This window comes from Pseudorasbora parva, chromosome 13, assembly GCF_024679245.1.
Source record: "Pseudorasbora parva isolate DD20220531a chromosome 13, ASM2467924v1, whole genome shotgun sequence".
NCBI classification, from domain to species: domain Eukaryota; kingdom Metazoa; phylum Chordata; class Actinopteri; order Cypriniformes; family Gobionidae; genus Pseudorasbora; species Pseudorasbora parva.
This window is the reverse complement of record NC_090184.1, coordinates 46,596,575-46,616,574: the sequence shown is the minus strand read 5'-3', so window position 1 is coordinate 46,616,574 and position 20,000 is coordinate 46,596,575. Positions and strand designations below refer to the sequence as shown.

General features: G+C 44.9%; 2 protein-coding genes across 2 annotated transcripts in view; one reads left to right on the top strand and one right to left on the bottom strand.

The window, feature by feature from the left end:
* The window catches only part of hsd17b4 (hydroxysteroid (17-beta) dehydrogenase 4), a 37,253-nt gene extending 33,877 nt beyond the window's left edge, over nt 1-3,376 (bottom strand). Inside the window, exons 1-7 of the mRNA XM_067414615.1 lie at nt 3,188-3,376; nt 2,631-2,684; nt 2,437-2,544; nt 2,283-2,342; nt 1,973-1,994; nt 1,655-1,701; nt 164-248 (exon numbers count right to left, since the gene is read on the bottom strand). Coding sequence (XP_067270716.1) covers nt 164-248; nt 1,655-1,701; nt 1,973-1,994; nt 2,283-2,342; nt 2,437-2,544; nt 2,631-2,684; nt 3,188-3,371 — 560 coding nt within the window. The 5' untranslated portion in view covers nt 3,372-3,376. The remainder of the gene's footprint in view (nt 1-163; nt 249-1,654; nt 1,702-1,972; nt 1,995-2,282; nt 2,343-2,436; nt 2,545-2,630; nt 2,685-3,187) is intronic.
* A 9,893-nt stretch (nt 3,377-13,269) lies between these two features.
* Nucleotides 13,270-20,000, top strand: part of prr16 (proline rich 16) — a 7,583-nt gene continuing 852 nt past the window's right edge. The window contains exons 1-2 of the mRNA XM_067412835.1: nt 13,270-13,576; nt 16,337-16,954. Of these exons, the coding sequence (XP_067268936.1) occupies nt 13,439-13,576; nt 16,337-16,858 (660 nt within the window). The 5' untranslated portion in view covers nt 13,270-13,438 and the 3' untranslated portion in view covers nt 16,859-16,954. The remainder of the gene's footprint in view (nt 13,577-16,336; nt 16,955-20,000) is intronic.

Sequence of the window (20,000 nt, the reverse complement as noted above, 5' to 3'; positions counted from 1 at the left end):
CAAATGAACCGAACTAGAGATGTGAAAGCAGCCTTATAGTCCGTAAAATACAGTAAGTCATTCCTCAGACAGTGGGTATGAATGTTCTAGATGAATTTAAGGAGTTCTGGTCTGGACCCGTCGGGATCATCACATGTTCAGGTGAAACTTTCGCTCTCTGTACCTGCCGAACTTCTGGTTCTTCATGTGGTTCCAGGCGGCTCTCGTGACGAGGAACGAGCCTCTCAGATGCACGCGGTGAATCAGGTCTGAAACACACATGCACACACACACACACACACGGCAAGGTTAGCTCTATCGTCATCTTTAGCACATCACATAGCAGTGAATTAAAACTATTTCCAGCAAACTAAATACAGACACATTCCGCTGATTTCTTAGAGTGGATATAGTTTGCCGCTACGCACAAGATATCTCCGTGTCCCCAGAATGTGTGTGTGAAGTTTCAGCTCAAAATTGCTCTGTTTCTTGGTCTATGCTAATAGGGCGGAGTCTCTCAGCAGCTGTGGGCGGGGTCTATGCTAATAGCATGCAGTCTGTCAGCAGCCGTGGGCGGGGTCTATGCTAATAGGGCGGAGTCTGTTAGCAGTTGTGGGCGGGGTCTATGCTAATAGGGCGGAGTCTGTCAGCAGCCATGGGCGGGGTCTATGCTAATAGGGCAGAGTCTGTCAGCAGCCATGGGCGGGGTCTATGCTAATAGGGCGGAGTCTGTCAGCAGCCATGGGCGGGGTCTATGCTAATAGGGCAGAGTCTGTCAGCAGCCATGGGCGGGGTCTATGCTAATAGGGTGCAGTCTGTCAGCAGCCGTGGGTGGGGTCTATGCTAATAGGGTGCAGTCTGTCAGCAGCCGTGGGCGGGGTCTATGCTAATAGGGCGGAGTCTGTTAGCAGTTGTGGGCGGGGTCTATGCTAATAGGGTGGAGTCTGTCAGCAGCCATGGGCAGGGTCTATGCTAATAGGGCGGAGTCTGTCAGCAGCCATGGGCGGGGTCTATGCTAATAGGGCGGAGTCTGTCAGCAGCCATGGGCAGGGTCTATGCTAATAGGGCAGAGTCTGTTAGCAGTTGTGGGCGGGGTCTATGCTAATAGGGTGCAGTCTGTCAGCAGCCGTGGGTGGGGTCTATACTAATAGGGTGCAGTCTGTCAGCAGCCGTGGGCAGGGGCTATGCTAATAGGGCGGAGTCTGTTAGCAGTTGTGGGCAGGGTCTATGCTAATAGGGTGGAGTCTGTTGGCAGTTGTGGGCGGGGTCTATGCTAATAGGGCAGAGTCTGTCAGCAGCCATGGGCGGGGTCTATGCTAATAGGGCAGAGTCTGTCAGCAGCCATGGGCGGGGTCTTTGCTAATAGGGCGGAGTCTGTTAGCAGTTGTGGGCGGGGTCTATTCTAATAGGGCGGAGTCTGTTGGCAGTTGTGGGCGGGGTCTATGCTAATAGGGCGGAGTCTGTTGGCAGTTGTGGGCGGGGTCTATGCATATGCACCGTCACTGCTAGAATCTGCATACGGCTTGAGCCATGGGGATTTAAATAAAGGAGTGGGTGTAATTTTACCATTATAGGGAGGAGTGTACACATTTTGCATAATAGGTCCCCTTGAAATATGTTGCCATTAAGTTGTGTGAAGCTGTGTGAGGTCGATCTGTATAAAGCTTGTACGTACCCCAGTCCATGTCACTGGTCCGAGCGAAAGATCGGTCTCGCAGGATCCTTCAGAAAACAGCAGAGGACAGTTACAGCTCACGCTCAGAGCACTTCATCTTAAACAAAACACATTCTACCTCTCCCTCCTCTACTTGTCTCTTCTCCCTCCCTATTCTAGTGTTTGCTACTCTGAGTAATATCCAAATCTTTCGGGCACTTTTTGCATTTCTTCGCCTCTTCATGACGGATCGCTTCCTGTACTCCTCAGCTGTAAGTCGCTTTGGATGAAAGCATATATCTGCTAAATGCATTAATGTGATCGCAATCATCCACTTACCCAGCGTTATTCACCACGATATCTGAAAAACACAAACACGCTGCTCTCAGTGCACAAACTCATCCAAACGGACATTCATGTGTGTATTTTAAAGAATGATTCTCACAGAAATCTGCGCGTGTAATATTAAAATGCAAAACAGTGGAGTTAAGTATCCGATTTTGACAGACACACTGAAAAAAAGGCTTTTCTTGCTTAGTAATTTTGATTCTCCTCGTAGCAGGTTCATAATTCATGGATTAAAACACTTTTTTGGGAGAATGGATCCTTCCGGAAACTAATGCACTAATCACATTATATCGCAGGTCACCTATTCGTCCGAACGCGTCCAGCGCCGTCTGGATGAGCTTCTCTCCATCTTCCACTGAATCTGTGAGGTGAAGACACAGGATCAGGACAGGTGTGATCTACAGGTGAATCAGTTCATCTCCTCTGATTGACAGGTGAATCAGTTCGTCTCATACCGTAGTTAGCCACGGCTTTCCCTCCTTTAGCCCTGATCTCCTCCACCACTTTATCCGCAGCCGCTGAACTCCTGCCTCCTCCTTTAATATCTCCTCCTAGATCATTAACTGTGAAGAACAACACAAACACAGCTCTAGGAACCGATTCACCAGCAACGACTCATTTGAACTGAATCATTTAGAGAACCGAATACCGATGACAGCGGCTCCTCTCTGACCGAACGCCAGCGCATATTCTCTCCCCAGACCTGCACAAAACATGAAAACAAAAATAATAATTATAGATTTTATTTATAACGCACTTCTCATTCCGAAGAATCTCAAAGTGAAACAATGGAAAAGGTAATAACAAAAAATGAATAAAAAGTACAACTATAGAATAATACAAACAATCAACCAAAACACTTGATTCGCATGATTTATGAACACCAGCCTCATATCATCATGAGGCCATCAGTCACTCAGGCTTATCTACTGTTTGCACTTTGATCGAGCTGCCAAACTAAACGCTTAGAAAAGCCTTTGAGCTCCATATACTGACCAAAATAATGCTCATAAATATTAAACATCTATTTCACCTCACGTGTCAGGCGTAACTTTCACAATAATATGAGAAGTACTGTGGTCTGCTATACTGCTGTAAACTCACTCATAAAGCGCTTTTCTGATGCATAAACACATTATATTTCTGCAAAAAATACTACATCTCTCTGCAATAACAAACGCATGAGTTTCTGATGCTAAAACTGACCTCCGCCGGCTCCCGTCACCAGCACCACTCGCCCGTCGAAAGTTAAAGGCACAGACATGTTCAGGCGATATTTGTGTTTATTTGTGATGTTTTGTTCTGGAGCGATCGGTGTGAAAGTCGTCGGGTCTGCTGCGAAACACTCCACCGTGACTTTTGCCCCACTTCCGCGACGGAGCGCTGACATCACCGGGCAGCAGCCAATCAGATGCGCGCCTCTTCACTCCACCAGCACGTGACATTTATTGTATCGAATATAACGTTTCAAAATCTGTCATCACAAAAATTACAAAACCATTTTTAAACTTATTTAAAATATTAACATGAAACTGTAATAGTATGACAATGGTTAAAATAACACTGGTGTGAAATGTTCTGTTCTCTGTTACATATTTAAATATATCCTGTTGGTTTGATCACTATATGCACCAGTGCACTATATAGGGGATAGGGAACGATCAGACAGTGCTCTATATAGGGGATGGGGAGCGATCAGACAGTGCACTATATAGGTGATAGGGAACGATCAGACAGTGCACTATATAGGGGATAGGGAGCGATCAGACAGTGCACTATATAGGTGATAGGGAACGATCAGACAGTGCTCTATATAGGGGATAGGGAACGATCAGACAGTGCTCTATATAGGGGATGGGGAGCGATCAGACAGTGCACTATATAGGTGATAGGGAACGATCAGACAGTGCACTATATAGGGGATAGGGAGCGATCAGACAGTGCACTATATAGGTGATAGGGAACGATCAGACAGTGCTCTATATAGGTGATAGGGAACGATCAGACAGTGCTCTATATAGGTGATAGGGAGCGATCAGACAGTGCACTATATAGGGGATAGGGAGCGATCAGACAGTGCACTATATAGGTGATAGGGAACGATCAGACAGTGCACTATATAGGTGATAGGGAACGATCAGACAGTGCACTATATAGGGGATAGGGAACGATCAGACAGTGCTCTATATAGGGGATAGGGAACGATCAGACAGTGCACTATATAGGGGATAGGGAACGATCAGACAGTGCACTATATAGGGGATGGGGAGCGATCAGACAGTGCACTATATAGGTGATAGGGAACGATCAGACAGTGCACTATATAGGGGATAGGGAGCGATCAGACAGTGCACTATATAGGTGATAGGGAACGATCAGACAGTGCTCTATATAGGGGATAGGGAACGATCAGACAGTGCTCTATATAGGGGATAGGGAACGATCAGACAGTGCTCTATATAGGGGATAGGGAACGATCAGACAGTGCTCTATATAGGGGATAGGGGACGATCAGACAGTGCACTATATAGGGGATAGGGAACGATCAGACAGTGCACTATATAGGGGATAGGGAGCGATCAGACAGTGCTCTATATAGGGGATAGGGAACGATCAGACAGTGCTCTATATAGGGGATAGGGAACGATCAGACAGTGCTCTATATAGGGGATAGGGAACGATCAGACAGTGCTCTATATAGGGGATAGGGAACGATCAGACAGTGCACTATATAGGGGATAGGGAACGATCAGACAGTGCTCTATATAGGGGATAGGGAACGATCAGTCAGTGCTCTATATAGGGGATAGGGAACGATCAGACAGTGCTCTATATAGGGGATAGGGAACGATCAGACAGTGCTCTATATAGGGGATAGGGAACGATCAGACAGTGCTCTATATAGGGGATGGGGAACGATCAGACAGTGCTCTATATAGGGGATAGGGAACGATCAGACAGTGCTCTATATAGGGGATAGGGAACGATCAGACAGTGCTCTATATAGGTGATAGGGAACGATCAGACAGTGCACTATATAGGGGATAGGGAACGATCAGACAGTGCTCTATATAGGGGATAGGGAACGATCAGACAGTGCACTATATAGGGGGTAGGGAGCGATCAGACAGTGCACTATATAGGGGATAGGGGACGATCAGACAGTGCACTATATAGGGGATAGGGAACGATCAGACAGTGCACTATATAGGGGATAGGGAGCGATCAGACAGTGCACTATATAGGTGATAGGGAACGATCAGACAGTGCACTATATAGGGGATAGGGAGCGATCAGACAGTGCACTATATAGGTGATAGGGAACGATCAGACAGTGCACTATATAGGTTAGGGGTGTGCATTGGCACTGCCTTCACGATTCGATTCGATTACGATTCACCAGGTAACGATTCGATTCAATTCGATTCTACGATGCATTGCGATGCATCAAAATTCTACTGCACACAAAGCAAATTTTTCATCAGTCATGAGGCAATACAAGCAGATATTAAACAACAGATTGTATTGGCTGCTATGTGTCTCCTGTATCTTTGACATAAAAGTTATTAAATAAAATAAAATGTAATTAAATAAAATTAAATAAAATGCAATTAACCCTTAAATGCATGACTGTTTCACCATTCTTACATATTCGTTAGCCACCCAGATCTATATTTAACATGGATAGACCTCTACCTGTCGTGATAATATATAAAACTCCTGATTTTAGAGTAACAGCTACAGAAGAATAGAATAAAACCTATTTCGTTACCTTTTGGAGCTTGGAAGGATTCAGTTTGAGCAGATGTTTAATACCATCATCATATGACCTCGTCAGAGTTTACCAGTAGATTCAGCATCTGCGTCATATTCGCGATCTCGAGCATATTCTCCAAACTCATTTTCAACGTCTTCAAAATCAATATTTTGATCACTGACAGCTTCTTGACCACATCCATCATCAAGAGACAGTGACACTAACATATGATTGTGTTTAGTACTTGCTCTCTGAAGTAAATCACTAACCCATTTCAAGTTTTGCAGATTATAATTATTGTTTCGTTTTCTGTCAGAGGTAACTATGAGTGAAACGTCACGTCATCATTGGGTATCAGACATTGCCACCTTGTGGAATAAAGGTGAATTGCACATAATCGATTATGGCACTTTGCCGCATCGATGCTGAATCGTTCATGCCCCGCATCGCGATGCATCGCCGAATCGATTATTGTTGACACCCCTAATATAGGTGATAGGGAACGATCAGACAGTGCACTATATAGGGGATAGGGGACGATCAGACAGTGCACTATATAGGGGATAGGGAACGATCAGACAGTGCTCTATATAGGGGATGGGAACGATCAGACAGTGCTCTATATAGGGGATAGGGAGCGATCAGACAGTGCACTATATAGGGGATAGGGAACGATCAGACAGTGCACTATATAGGGGATAGGGAACGATCAGACACTGCACTATATAGGGGATAGGGAACGATCAGACAGTGCTCTATATAGGGGATAGGGAACGATCAGACAGTGCTCTATATAGGGGATAGGGAGCGATCAGACAGTGCACTATATAGGGGATAGGGAACGATCAGACAGTGCTCTATATAGGGGATAGGGAACGATCAGACAGTGCACTATATAGGGGATAGGGAACGATCAGACAGTGCACTATATAGGGGGTAGGGAGCGATCAGACAGTGCACTATATAGGGGATAGGGGACGATCAGACAGTGCACTATATAGGGGATAGGGAACGATCAGACAGTGCACTATATAGGGGATAGGGAGCGATCAGACAGTGCACTATATAGGTGATAGGGAACGATCAGACAGTGCACTATATAGGTGATAGGGAACGATCAGACAGTGCACTATATAGGGGGTAGGGAGCGATCAGACAGTGCACTATATAGGGGATAGGGAGCGATCAGACAGTGCACTATATAGGGGATAGGGGACGATCAGACAGTGCACTATATAGGGGATAGGGAACGATCAGACAGTGCACTATATAGGGGATAGGGGACGATCAGACAGTGCACTATATAGGGGATAGGGAACGATCAGACAGTGCACTATATAGGGGATAGGGGACGATCAGACAGTGCACTATATAGGGGATAGGGAACGATCAGACAGTGCACTATATAGGGGATAGGGAGCGATCAGACAGTGCTCTATAGGGGATAGGGAGCGATCAGACAGTGCACTATATAGGGGATAGGGAGCGATCAGACAGTGCACTATATAGGGGATAGGGAACGATCAGACAGTGCACTATATAGGGGATGGGGAGCGATCAGACAGTGCACTATATAGGGGATAGGGAGCGATCAGACAGTGCACTATATAGGGGATAGGGAGCGATCAGACAGTGCACTATATAGGTGATAGGGAACGATCAGACAGTGCACTATATAGGGGGTAGGGAGCGATCAGACAGTGCACTATATAGGGGATAGGGAGCGATCAGACAGTGCACTATATAGGGGATAGGGGACGATCAGACAGTGCACTATATAGGGGATAGGGAACGATCAGACAGTGCACTATATAGGGGATAGGGGACGATCAGACAGTGCACTATATAGGGGATAGGGAACGATCAGACAGTGCACTATATAGGGGATAGGGAGCGATCAGACAGTGCTCTATAGGGGATAGGGAGCGATCAGACAGTGCACTATATAGGGGATAGGGAGCGATCAGACAGTGCACTATATAGGGGATAGGGAACGATCAGACAGTGCACTATATAGGGGATGGGGAGCGATCAGACAGTGCACTATATAGGGGATAGGGAGCGATCAGACAGTGCACTATATAGGGGATAGGGAGCGATCAGACAGTGCACTATATAGGTGATAGGGAACGATCAGACAGTGCACTATATAGGTGATAGGGAACGATCAGACAGTGCACTATATAGGGGATAGGGAGCGATCAGACAGTGCACTATATAGCGAATAGGGAGTGATCAGACAGTGCACTATATAGGGGATAGGGAGCGATCAGACAGTGCTATATAGGGGATAGGGAGCGATCAGACAGTGCGCTATATAGGGGATAGGGAGCGATCAGACAGTGCACTATATAGGTGATAGGGAACGATCAGACAGTGCCCTATATAGGGGATAGGGAACGATCAGACAGTGCACTATATAGGGGATAGGGGAACGATCAGACAGTGCTTTATATAGGGGATAGGGAACGATCAGACAGTGCTCTATATAGGGGATGGGGAACGATCAGACAGTGCACTATATAGGGGATAGGGGACGATCAGACAGTGCACTATATAGGGGATAGGGAACGATCAGACAGTGCACTATATAGGGGATAGGGAGCGATCAGACAGTGCTCTATAGGGGATAGGGAGCGATCAGACAGTGCACTATATAGGGGATAGGGAGCGATCAGACAGTGCACTATATAGGGGATAGGGAACGATCAGACAGTGCACTATATAGGGGATGGGGAGCGATCAGACAGTGCACTATATAGGGGATAGGGAGCGATCAGACAGTGCACTATATAGGGGATAGGGAGCGATCAGACAGTGCACTATATAGGGGATAGGGAGCGATCAGACAGTGCACTATATAGGTGATAGGGAACGATCAGAGAGTGCACTATATAGGGGGTAGGGAGCGATCAGACAGTGCACTATATAGGGGATAGGGAGCGATCAGACAGTGCACTATATAGGGGATAGGGGACGATCAGACAGTGCACTATATAGGGGATAGGGAACGATCAGACAGTGCACTATATAGGGGATAGGGGACGATCAGACAGTGCACTATATAGGGGATAGGGAACGATCAGACAGTGCACTATATAGGGGATAGGGAGCGATCAGACAGTGCTCTATAGGGGATAGGGAGCGATCAGACAGTGCACTATATAGGGGATAGGGAGCGATCAGACAGTGCACTATATAGGGGATAGGGAACGATCAGACAGTGCACTATATAGGGGATGGGGAGCGATCAGACAGTGCACTATATAGGGGATAGGGAGCGATCAGACAGTGCACTATATAGGGGATAGGGAGCGATCAGACAGTGCACTATATAGGTGATAGGGAACGATCAGACAGTGCACTATATAGGTGATAGGGAACGATCAGACAGTGCACTATATAGGGGGTAGGGAGCGATCAGACAGTGCACTATATAGGGGATAGGGAGCGATCAGACAGTGCACTATATAGGGAATAGGGAGAGATCAGACAGTGCACTATATAGGGGATAGGGAGCGATCAGACAGTGCTATATAGGGGATAGGGAGCGATCAGACAGTGCACTATATAGGTGATAGGGAATGATCAGACAGTGCCCTATATAGGGGATAGGGAACGATCAGACAGTGCACTATATAGGGGATAGGGGAACGATCAGACAGTGCTTTATATAGGGGATAGGGAACGATCAGACAGTGCTCTATATAGGGGATGGGGAACGATCAGACAGTACACTATATAGGGGATAGGGGACGATCAGAGAGTGCACTATATAGGGGATAGGGAGCGATCAGACAGTGCACTATATAGGGAATAGGGAGCGATCAGACAGTGCACTATATAGGTGATAGGGAACGATCAGACAGTGCACTGTATAGGGGATAGGGAACGATCAGACAGTGCACTATATAGGGGATAGGGAACGATCAGACAGTGCTCTATATAGGGGATAGGGAACGATCAGACAGTGCTTTATATAGGGGATAGGGAGCGATCAGACAGTGCTCTATATAGGGGATGGGGAACGATCAGACAGTACACTATATAGGGGATAGGGAACGATCAGAGAGTGCACTATATAGGGGATAGGGAACGATCAGACAGTGCTCTATATAGGGGATGGGGAGCGATCAGACAGTACTCTATATAGGGGATAGGGGACGTTCAGACAGTGCACTATATAGGGGATAGGGAACGATCAGACAGTGCACTATATAGGGGATAGGGAACGATCAGACAGTACTCTATATAGGGGATAGGGGACGATCAGACAGTGCACTATATAGGGGATAGGGAACGATCAGACAGTGCTCTATATAGGGGATAGGGAACGATCAGACAGTGCTCTATATAGGGGATAGGGAACGATCAGACAGTGCACTATATAGGGGATAGGGAACGATCAGACAGTACTCTATATAGGGGATAGGGGACGATCAGACAGTGCACTATATAGGGGATAGGGAACGATCAGACAGTGCTCTATATAGGGGATAGGGAACGATCAGACAGTGCTCTATATAGGGGATAGGGAACGATCAGACAGTGCTCTATATAGCGGATAGGGAACGATCATCTATATAGGGGATAGGGGACGATCAGACAGTGCACTATATAGGGGATAGGGAATGATCAGACAGTGCTCTATATAGTGGATGGGGAGCGATCAGACAGTGCTCTATATAGGGGATGGGGAACAATCAGACAGTACACTATATAGGGGATAGGGAGCGATCAGACAGTGTTCTATATAGAGGATGAGGAACGATCAGACAGTACACTATATAGGGGATAGGGGACGATCAGACAGTGTTCTATATAGAGGATAGGGAGCGATCAGACAGTGCACTATATAGGGGTTAGGGGACGATCAGACAGTGTTCTATATAGAGGATAGGGAGCGATCAGACAGTGCACTATATAGGGGTTAGGGGACGATCAAACAGTGCTCTATATAGGGGATGAGGAACGATCAGACAGTGCACTATATAGGTGATAGGGAACGATCAGACAGTGCACTATATAGGGGGTAGGGAGCGATCAGACAGTGCACTATATAGGGGATAGGGAGCGATCAGACAGTGCACTATATAGGGAATAGGGAGCGATCAGACAGTGCACTATATAGGGAATAGGGAGCGATCAGACAGTGCACTATATAGGGGATAGGGAGCGATCAGACAGTACTCTATATAGGGGATAGGGAATGATCAGACAGTGCACTATATAGGGGATAGGGAACAATCAGACAGTGCACTATATAGGGGAATAGGGGACGATCAGAAAGTGCTCTATATAAGGGATAGGGAACGATCAGACAGTGCTCTATATAGGGGATAGGGAACAATTAGACAGTGCTTTATATAGGGGATAGGGAACGATCAGACAGTGCACTATATAGAGGATAGGGAGCGATCAGACAGTGCTCTATAGGGGATAGGGAGCGATCAGACAGTGCTCTATAGGGGATAGGGAACGATCAGACAGTGCACTATATAGGGGATAGGGAGCGATCAGACAATGCACTATATAGGGGATAGGGAACGATCAGACAGTGCATTATATAGGGGATAGGGAACAATCAGACAGTGCACTATATAGGGGATAGGGAGCGATCAGACAGTGCTCTATATAGGGGATATGGAACGATCAGGCAGTGCACTATATAGGGGATAGGGAGCGATCAGGCAGTGCACTATATAGGGGATAGGGGACGATCAGGCAGTGCACTATATAGGGGATAGGGAACGATCAGACAGTGCACTATAAACGGGATAGGGAATGATCAGACAGTGCTCTATATAGGGGATACGGAACGATCAGACAGTGCACTATATAGGGGATAGGGAATGATCAGACAGTGCACTATAAAGGGGATAGGGAGCGATCAGACAATACTCTATATAGTGGATAGAGAATGATCAGACAGTGCACTATAAAGGGGATAGGGAGCAATCAGACAGTACTCTATATAGGGGATAGGGAATGATCAGAGAGTGCACTATATAGTGGGTAGGGAGCGATCAGACAGTACTCTATATAGGGGATAGGGAATGATCAAACAGTGCACTATATAGGGGATAGGGAACAATCAGACAGTGCACTATATACGGGAATAGGGGACGATCAGACAGTGCTCTATATAAGGGATAGGGAACGATCAGACAGTGCTCTATATAGGGGATAGGGAACAATCAGACAGTGCTTTATATAGGGGATAGGGAACGATCAGACAGTGCACTATATAGGGGATAGGGAGCGATCAGACAGTGCTCTATAGGGGATAGGGAGCGATCAGACAGTGCTCTATAGGGGATAGGGAACGATCAGACAGTGCACTATATAGAGGATAGGGAGCGATCAGACAATGCACTATATAGGGGATAGGGAACGATCAGACAGTGCATTATATAGGGGATAGGGAGCGATCAGACAGTGCACTATATAGGGGATAGGGAATAATCAGACAGTGCACTATATAGGGGATAGGGAACGATCAGACAGTGCTCTATATAGGGGATAGGGAACGATCAGACTGTGCTCCATATAGGGGATAGGGAGCGATCAGACAGTGCACTATATAGGGGATAGGGAGTGATCAGACAGTGCTCTATATAGGGGATAGGGAACGATCAGACCGTGCTCCATATAGGGGATAGGGAGCATTAAGACAGTGCACTATATAGGGGATAGGGAACGATCAGACCGTGCTCCATATAGGGGATAGGGAGCATTAAGACAGTGCACTATATAGGGGATAGGGAGTGATCAGACAGTGCACTATATAGGGGATAGGGAACGATCAGACCGTGCTCCATATAGGGGATAGGGAGCATTAAGACAGTGCACTATATAGGGGATAGGGAGTGATCAGACAGTGCACTATATAGGGGATAGGGAACGATCAGACAGTGCTCTATATAGGGGATAGGGAACGATCAGACCGTGCTCCATATAGGGGATAGGGAGCATTAAGAAAGTGCACTATATAGGGGATAGGGAACAATCAGACAGTGCACTATATAGGGCATAGGGAGCGATCAGACAGTGCTCTAAATAGGGGATAGGGAACGATCAGACAGTGCTCTAAATAGGGGATAGGGAACGATCATCAAACAGGTGTTCGAAGGTGTTCGAAGTTATTTAAAACTTTCAGACCTGGCTTTTTCAAGTCAACATTTATCATCAAACTTTACTCATCTTTTATAAAATATTCTAATCCCTTAGCCAGTTTATTACTATGAACTATGAACAGATTCACTATAATTTGAACGAAAAATAAATATCAATTGATAAAATAATTCATATGAAATGCATTTTAGATCATTTTGTTCTCATTTTATTATTACTTTATTGTTATTTAATTAAATGAGAAAAAATGTGTTTCTTAAACACTATTCAATCATCACAGACAGGCGTTCATTAATCAGTGCGAGCTTCTGTAATGTAAATGTCAGATGGGCACTGAATCATCATATCTAATATCTTTATTATTTATGATTCATGAGGTTGTGGTTTCCAGCAGCAGCGTCAATGTTTGTGAGCGGACTGCGCATGCGCGTGTTCACCGGGACGCGCCGCTCGAGATTCTTCTCCAGCTGTAAGAATAAAACATGCGAACGTTAACATGTGTGATCGTCGTGAGAGGACACGCAGCACGCCCGTGACCGGGACCGGGTCCGGGTCCGGTTCGGAGGATGTCCGGGAGCGCGGCGGCGGCGGACGCGGACGGAGGCGTCAATAAAGTTCGAGTCAAACGACAGATCAGGGGCATCGTGAAGGATCTGGAGAACATCTTAGGAGACCTGAAGGATGTGGCGAAGGAGCTCAAAGAGGTGCGTGAGCCTGTGATGAAGATGAAGAGGAAGATTTGGGAGGTCTGATGCTTATGTCCATCGAGGCCTCGTGTAAACATGACATTTATCATCATCATCATCATCATCATCATCACTAACCTCCCGAGTTCAGAATCAATTCGCGTTACTGACAGCTGTCAATCATCATTCGTCTAGTGTTGTTGTTTTCATAGTTCATGAATAATAGGAGTCTGTCAGATAAGCAGCTGTTAGGTACTTAGTTACCTTCACACGAGGAGCATTAGGGAAATCAGATTTGCATATGTGTGTGTGTGTGTGTGTGTGTGTATATATATATATATATATATGATTTGCATATGTGTGTGTGTGTGTGTGTGTGTGTATATATATATATATATATATATATATATATATATATATATATATATATATATATATATATATATATATATATATATATGCAAATCTGATTTCCCTAATGCTATTCCTAGATAATCTTTACATCAGTGTACTGTATGTATGTATGCATGTAATGCGTTCTTGTATCTTTATTTAGAGCGCAATAATATGGTACATTATTTGCTCTATGTAAGTATGTATGATGTATACAACACACACACACACACACACACACACACACACACACACACACACACACGGATACATCTTAATGTGAGTGCTGTAGAAATAGGACAGTCAGAAATGTTTGGATCGGGATCTGCGAGCGATGATTATACAGTATTAGAGGAAACACACATTAATTCTTCAGTACTGTACTATAAATGTATTATGGCAGAACTGGATGAGTCGCTCATCTTCTCTTTTGGATGAAAGGAAAACACGTGCATGTCCTTTAAACTGAACGTCAGAGGTCATTCATGACTCACGCCTGATGAACTAATGCTGGAGACGTTCAAACACAAGATATTGATTTAATTCATTATTGCTGTTATATAACAAAACTTCCACAGCATTCTTTTGAGTATGCTAAAGCATTAGTGGAATCGCATTACTAGCATGTATTTATCTGACTGTTATCAGTTTGTAGCAGTAAATGAAGAGATATGAAATCAATCACAAATTCGGTGTGGAGTACCTCAAGGCTCAGTGCTGGGACCGTTGCTCTCAGTGATCTACACACTGATTAGGCATAACATTATGACAGCTAAAGTGGCCACAGGGTCATGGGCGGTCAAGGCTCATTGATGCACGTGGGGAGCGAAGGCTGGCCCGTGGGGTCCGATCAAACAGACGAGCTACTGGAGCTCAAACTGCTCCAGAAGTTAATGCTGGTTCTGATAGAAAGCTGTCAGAATACACAGAGCAGCTCAGTTTGAGGCGTATGGACCAGTCAGGGTGACCTCTGACCCCTGACCCCGCCGAAAGCACCAACAGTGGCACGTGAGCATCAGAACTGGACCACGGAGCGATGGAAGAAGGTGGCCTGGTCTGAGGAATCACGTGTTCTTCTACATCACGTGGATGGCCGGGTGTGTGTGTGTGTGTGTGGCTTACCTGGGGAACACATGGCCCCAGGATGCACTATGGGAAGAAGGCGAGCCTGGAGCTGTTTTGGCAGCATTTGGGGGACCAAGACAATGTTCGGTCGTAATGTTATTCCTGATCGGTGTGGATATGTTTTATCTAGTTTCTTCTGCAAGTTTCAATTTTCATACAGGGCTTTATACGCACAGAGAAAAAGGGTGTCATAATTGTACCTTAAGGGGTACAACAGCTTGTCGCTGCGGCATTACCCTTAAAAGGACATGTTTGTACCTTTTTATTTTTACCACAAAAAGGTTTATAGTAGTATCTTAAGGTATACACACTGCAAAAAAATGCTCTTCTTACTTAGTATTTTTGTCTTGTTTTGGGGAAAAGATTACTCAAAATGAAGAGAGTTTTTGCTTAAAATAAGCAATATAATCTTGTTTTCTGTTTGAATTAAGATTATTTTCCTCACCCCATTGGCAGATTATTTATCTTATTTTAAGCAAAAACTCTCTTCATTTTGAGTTATTTTCCCCAAAACAAGATAATTACTTTTGCTTGTCTAGTAAATACTTCTTGTTTTAAGAATTTTTAGATGTTTGGACTAGAAACAAGACAGAAATACTGAGTAAGAAGAGCATTTTTTACAGGGCATATTTGTACTCTAAGGTACAAATATGTCCTTTTAAGGGTACTGCCCCAGCGACAAGCTGTTGCACCCCTAAAGGTACAATTTGGACACCCCTTTTCGCTGTGCATACAGACTTACAGATCCGTCCCCATCAGTCGTTAACATTGGACTCTCATTGTCTTTTGAATATTCTGCTCTAATCTGACCTCTGAGCTGTGCGGTGTCCAGAATAATAATCCTCCGCTGTGTGTTAATAGGCCAGAGGAGAACTGAGTCTGGTTTCTCTAAGGTTTATTTTTCTCCATCATGCCCTGATGGAGTTTCGGTTCCTTTGGTCGCCTTTGGCTTGGCTTGCTCAGTTGGGGACACTAACATTATGATCAGAGTTACTCAACTAAATATACAAATAACATTAATGAATGAGGTCTTATTTAATTCTATAAACTCTAATACTGATCTGCCAACATTGTCTCTCTGTGATAAATTAAAATAAGCTGATAACATCACTGTTTACTCCAGAACGACTGTACAGCCAAATCTAATTCTGCTGCAGTATTGTCCTGTTTAACACTGAAGCTGCTCTGACACAATCGGCACTGGAGAAGAGCGATAGAAATAAAGATGACTGATTGGTTGACTCTCATTGTCTTTCTCAGGTGGTTCAGGAGATCGACTGCCTGACGTCGGATCTTCATCTGGAAGAGGAGCTAACGGACAGCTCGAAGACGGACACGCTCAACAGCAGCTCCAGCACGGCCTCCAGCGTCAAGATCTACCCCGAGGAAACGCTCTTCAGACGGGCCACGGTGAGTCCGGCGGTGCTCACGGCTCTCCAGAGACCCATGCCGCTTCCTCCCCCCCGCTGCGAAATCTCGGCCAATGAGCCGATGCAAAACGGCGTTGCTAACCGAAGAGGCGGCGGCGAGAAGAGCCACGTGAGCCGCTGTCCTCAGACCCCGAGGGAGCGCGTCCGCTTCAGCGAAAAGGTCCAATATCACGGCTACTGCCCCGACTGTGACCTGCAGTACGATATGAACAGCACGGATCTGCATTTACACGCCGAGCTGAAGGATCAAAAGATGAGTCCCATCCATCAGTGCTCGGAGAACGGACTCGCCTTCCCCGCGCAGAAACCGCAGAAGACCATTTTACGCAAGTCGACCAGCACGACCGTTTGACTCTAAACGAACAATCTTTGCACTTCTCTTTATAGTTTCCTTTTGTTTGGAGAGCACCAGACGGAGAAACGAGAGAAGCGCAGAAGATGTTGAACGGTAAGAGTGTTCAGAATCGCCTCATGCTAATATTCATCTCAAAACATCCAAAATCTCCTGAAAATGTTCTGACGTCACACACCTGAACATCATCATATGAGCGCAGTGTTGAAACAGTTACTTTGAAAAAAAGTTACTCCTTTAAAAAGTAACTTAGTTACTTTACAGATTACTTGATTTTAAAAGTAACTCAGTAAGATTACAAGCTACTTTATTAGTTACATTCAGCATTTTCCGCCTCAAGACAGAAATGACGACCGTTTTTGCCAACACTCACTTTATTGGAAGGGCATTTTTAACCCTAACGTAAAAAATGTATCTCCTGACATTTTAAGTTGAAATTAAAAAATATTTCCTGAAAAAATACTCTTCCCGAGACGCAAGAAGAAAGCAAAAATATATATTTTTTACATTTTATCAAGAAAAATGACTAAAATAGTAACTCACAGTGACTTGGATAAATTACTTTAATCTGGTGACTGGTTTGGAAATAGTAACGCGTTAGATTACTCGCTACTGGAGAAAAGTCGTCAGATTAGAGTAACGCGTTAGATTACTCGCTACTGGAGAAAATTCGTCAGATTAGAGTAACGCGTTAGATTACTCGCTACTGGAGAAAAGTCGTCAGATTAGAGTAACGCGTTAGATTACTCGCTACTGGAGAAAAGTCGTCAGATTAGAGTAACGCGTTAGATTACTCGCTACTGGAGAAAAGTCGTCAGATTAGAGTAACGCGTTAGATTACTCGCTACTGGAGAAAAGTCGTCAGATTAGAGTAACGCGTTAGATTACTCGCTACTGGAGAAAAGTCATCATATTAGAGTAACGCCTTAGATTACTCGCTACTGGAGAAAAGTCGTCAGATTAGAGTAACGCGTTAGATTACTCGCTACTGGAGAAAAGTCGTCAGATTAGAGTAACGCGTTAGATTACTCGCTACTGGAGAAAAGTCGTCAGATTAGAGTAACGCGTTAGATTACTCACTACTGGAGAAAAGTCGTCAGATTAGAGTAACGCGTTAGATTACTCGCTACTGGAGAAAAGTCGTCAGATTAGAGTAACGCGTTAGATTACTCGCTACTGGAGAAAAGTCGTCAGATTAGAGTAACGCGTTAGATTACTCACTACTGGAGAAAAGTCCTCAGATTAGAGTAACGCGTTAGATTACTCACTACTGGAGAAAAGTCGTCAGATTAGAGTAACGCGTTAGATTACTCGCTACTGGAGAAAAGTCGCCAGATTAGAGTAACGCGTTAGATTACTCGCTACTGGAGAAAAGTCGTCAGATTAGAGTAACGCGTTAGATTACTCGTTACTGGAGAGAAGTCGTCAGATTAGAGTAACGCGTTAGATTACTCGCTACTGGAGAAAAGTCATCAGATTAGAGTAACGCAGATTACTCGCTACTGGAGAAAAGTCGCCAGATTAGAGTAACGCGTTAGATTACTCACTACTGGAGAAAAGTCATCAGATTAGAGTAACGCGTTAGATTACTCGCTACTGGAGAAAAGTCGCCAGATTTGAGTAACGCGTTAGATTACTCGCTACTGGAGAAAAGTCGTCAGATTAGAGTAACGCGTTAGATCACTCACTACTGGAGAAAAGTCGCCAGATTAGAGTAACGCGTTAGATTACTCGCTACTGGAGAAAAGTCGTCAGATTAGAGTAACGCGTTAGATTACTCACTACTGGAGAAAAGTCTTCAGATTAGAGTAACGCGTTAGATTACTCGCTACTGGAGAAAAGTCGTCAGATTAGAGTAACGCGTTAGATTACTCACTACTGGAGAAAAGTCGTCAGATTAGAGTAACGCGTTAGATTACTCGCTACTGGAGAAAAGTCATCAGATTAGAGTAACGCGTTAGATTACTCGCTACTGGAGAAAAGTCGTCAGATTAGAGTAACACGTTAGATTACTCGCTACTGGAGAAAAGTCGTCAGATTAGAGTAACGCGTTAGATTACTCACTACTGGAGAAAAGTAGTCAGATTAGAGTAACGCGTTAGATTACTCGCTACTGGAGAAAAGTCGTCAGATTAGAGTAACGCGTTAGATTACTCGCTACTGGAGAAAAGTCGTCAGACTAGAGTAACGCGTTAGATTACTCGCTACTGGAGAAAAGTCGTCAGATTAGAGTAACGCGTTAGATTACTCGCTACTGCAGAAAAGTCGTCAGATTAGAGTAACGCGTTAGATTACTCGCTACTGGAGAAAAGTCGTCAGATTAGAGTAACGCGTTAGATTACTCACTACTGGAGAAAAGTCGTCAGATTAGAGTAACGCGTTAGATTACTCGCTACTGGAGAAAAGTCGTCAGACTAGAGTAACGCGTTAGATTACTCGCTACTGGAGAAAAGTCGTCAGACTAGAGTAACGCGTTAGATTACTCGTTACTGGAGAAAAGTCGTCAGATTAGAGTAACGCGTTAGATTACTCGCTACTGGAGAAAAGTCGTCAGACTAGAGTAACGCGTTAGATTACTCGCTACTGGAGAAAAGTCGTCAGATTAGAGTAACGCGTTAGATTACTCGCTACTGGAGAAAAGTCGTCAGATTAGAGTAACGCGTTAGATTACTCGCTACTGGAGAAAAGTCGTCAGATTAGAGTAACGCGTTAGATTACTCGCTACTGGAGAAAAGTCGTCAGACTAGAGTAACGCGTTAGATTACTCGCTACTGGAGAAAAGTCGTCAGATTAGAGTAACGCGTTAGATTACTCGCTACTGGAGAAAAGTCGTCAGATTAGAGTAACGCGTTAGATTACTCGTTACTGGAGAAAAGTCGTCAGATTAGAGTAACGCGTTAGATTACTCGCTACTGGAGAAAAGTCACCAGATTAGAGTAACGCGTTAGATTACTCGCTACTGGAGAAAAGTCGTCAGATTAGAGTAACGCGTTAGATTACTCGCTACTGGAGAAAAGTCGTCAGATTAGAGTAACGCGTTAGATTACTCGCTACTGGAGAAAAGTCGTCAGATTAGAGTAACACGTTAGATCGTCTGTCTGTCTGTTCGTCTGTCTGTTCGTCTGTCTGTCCATCTGTTCGT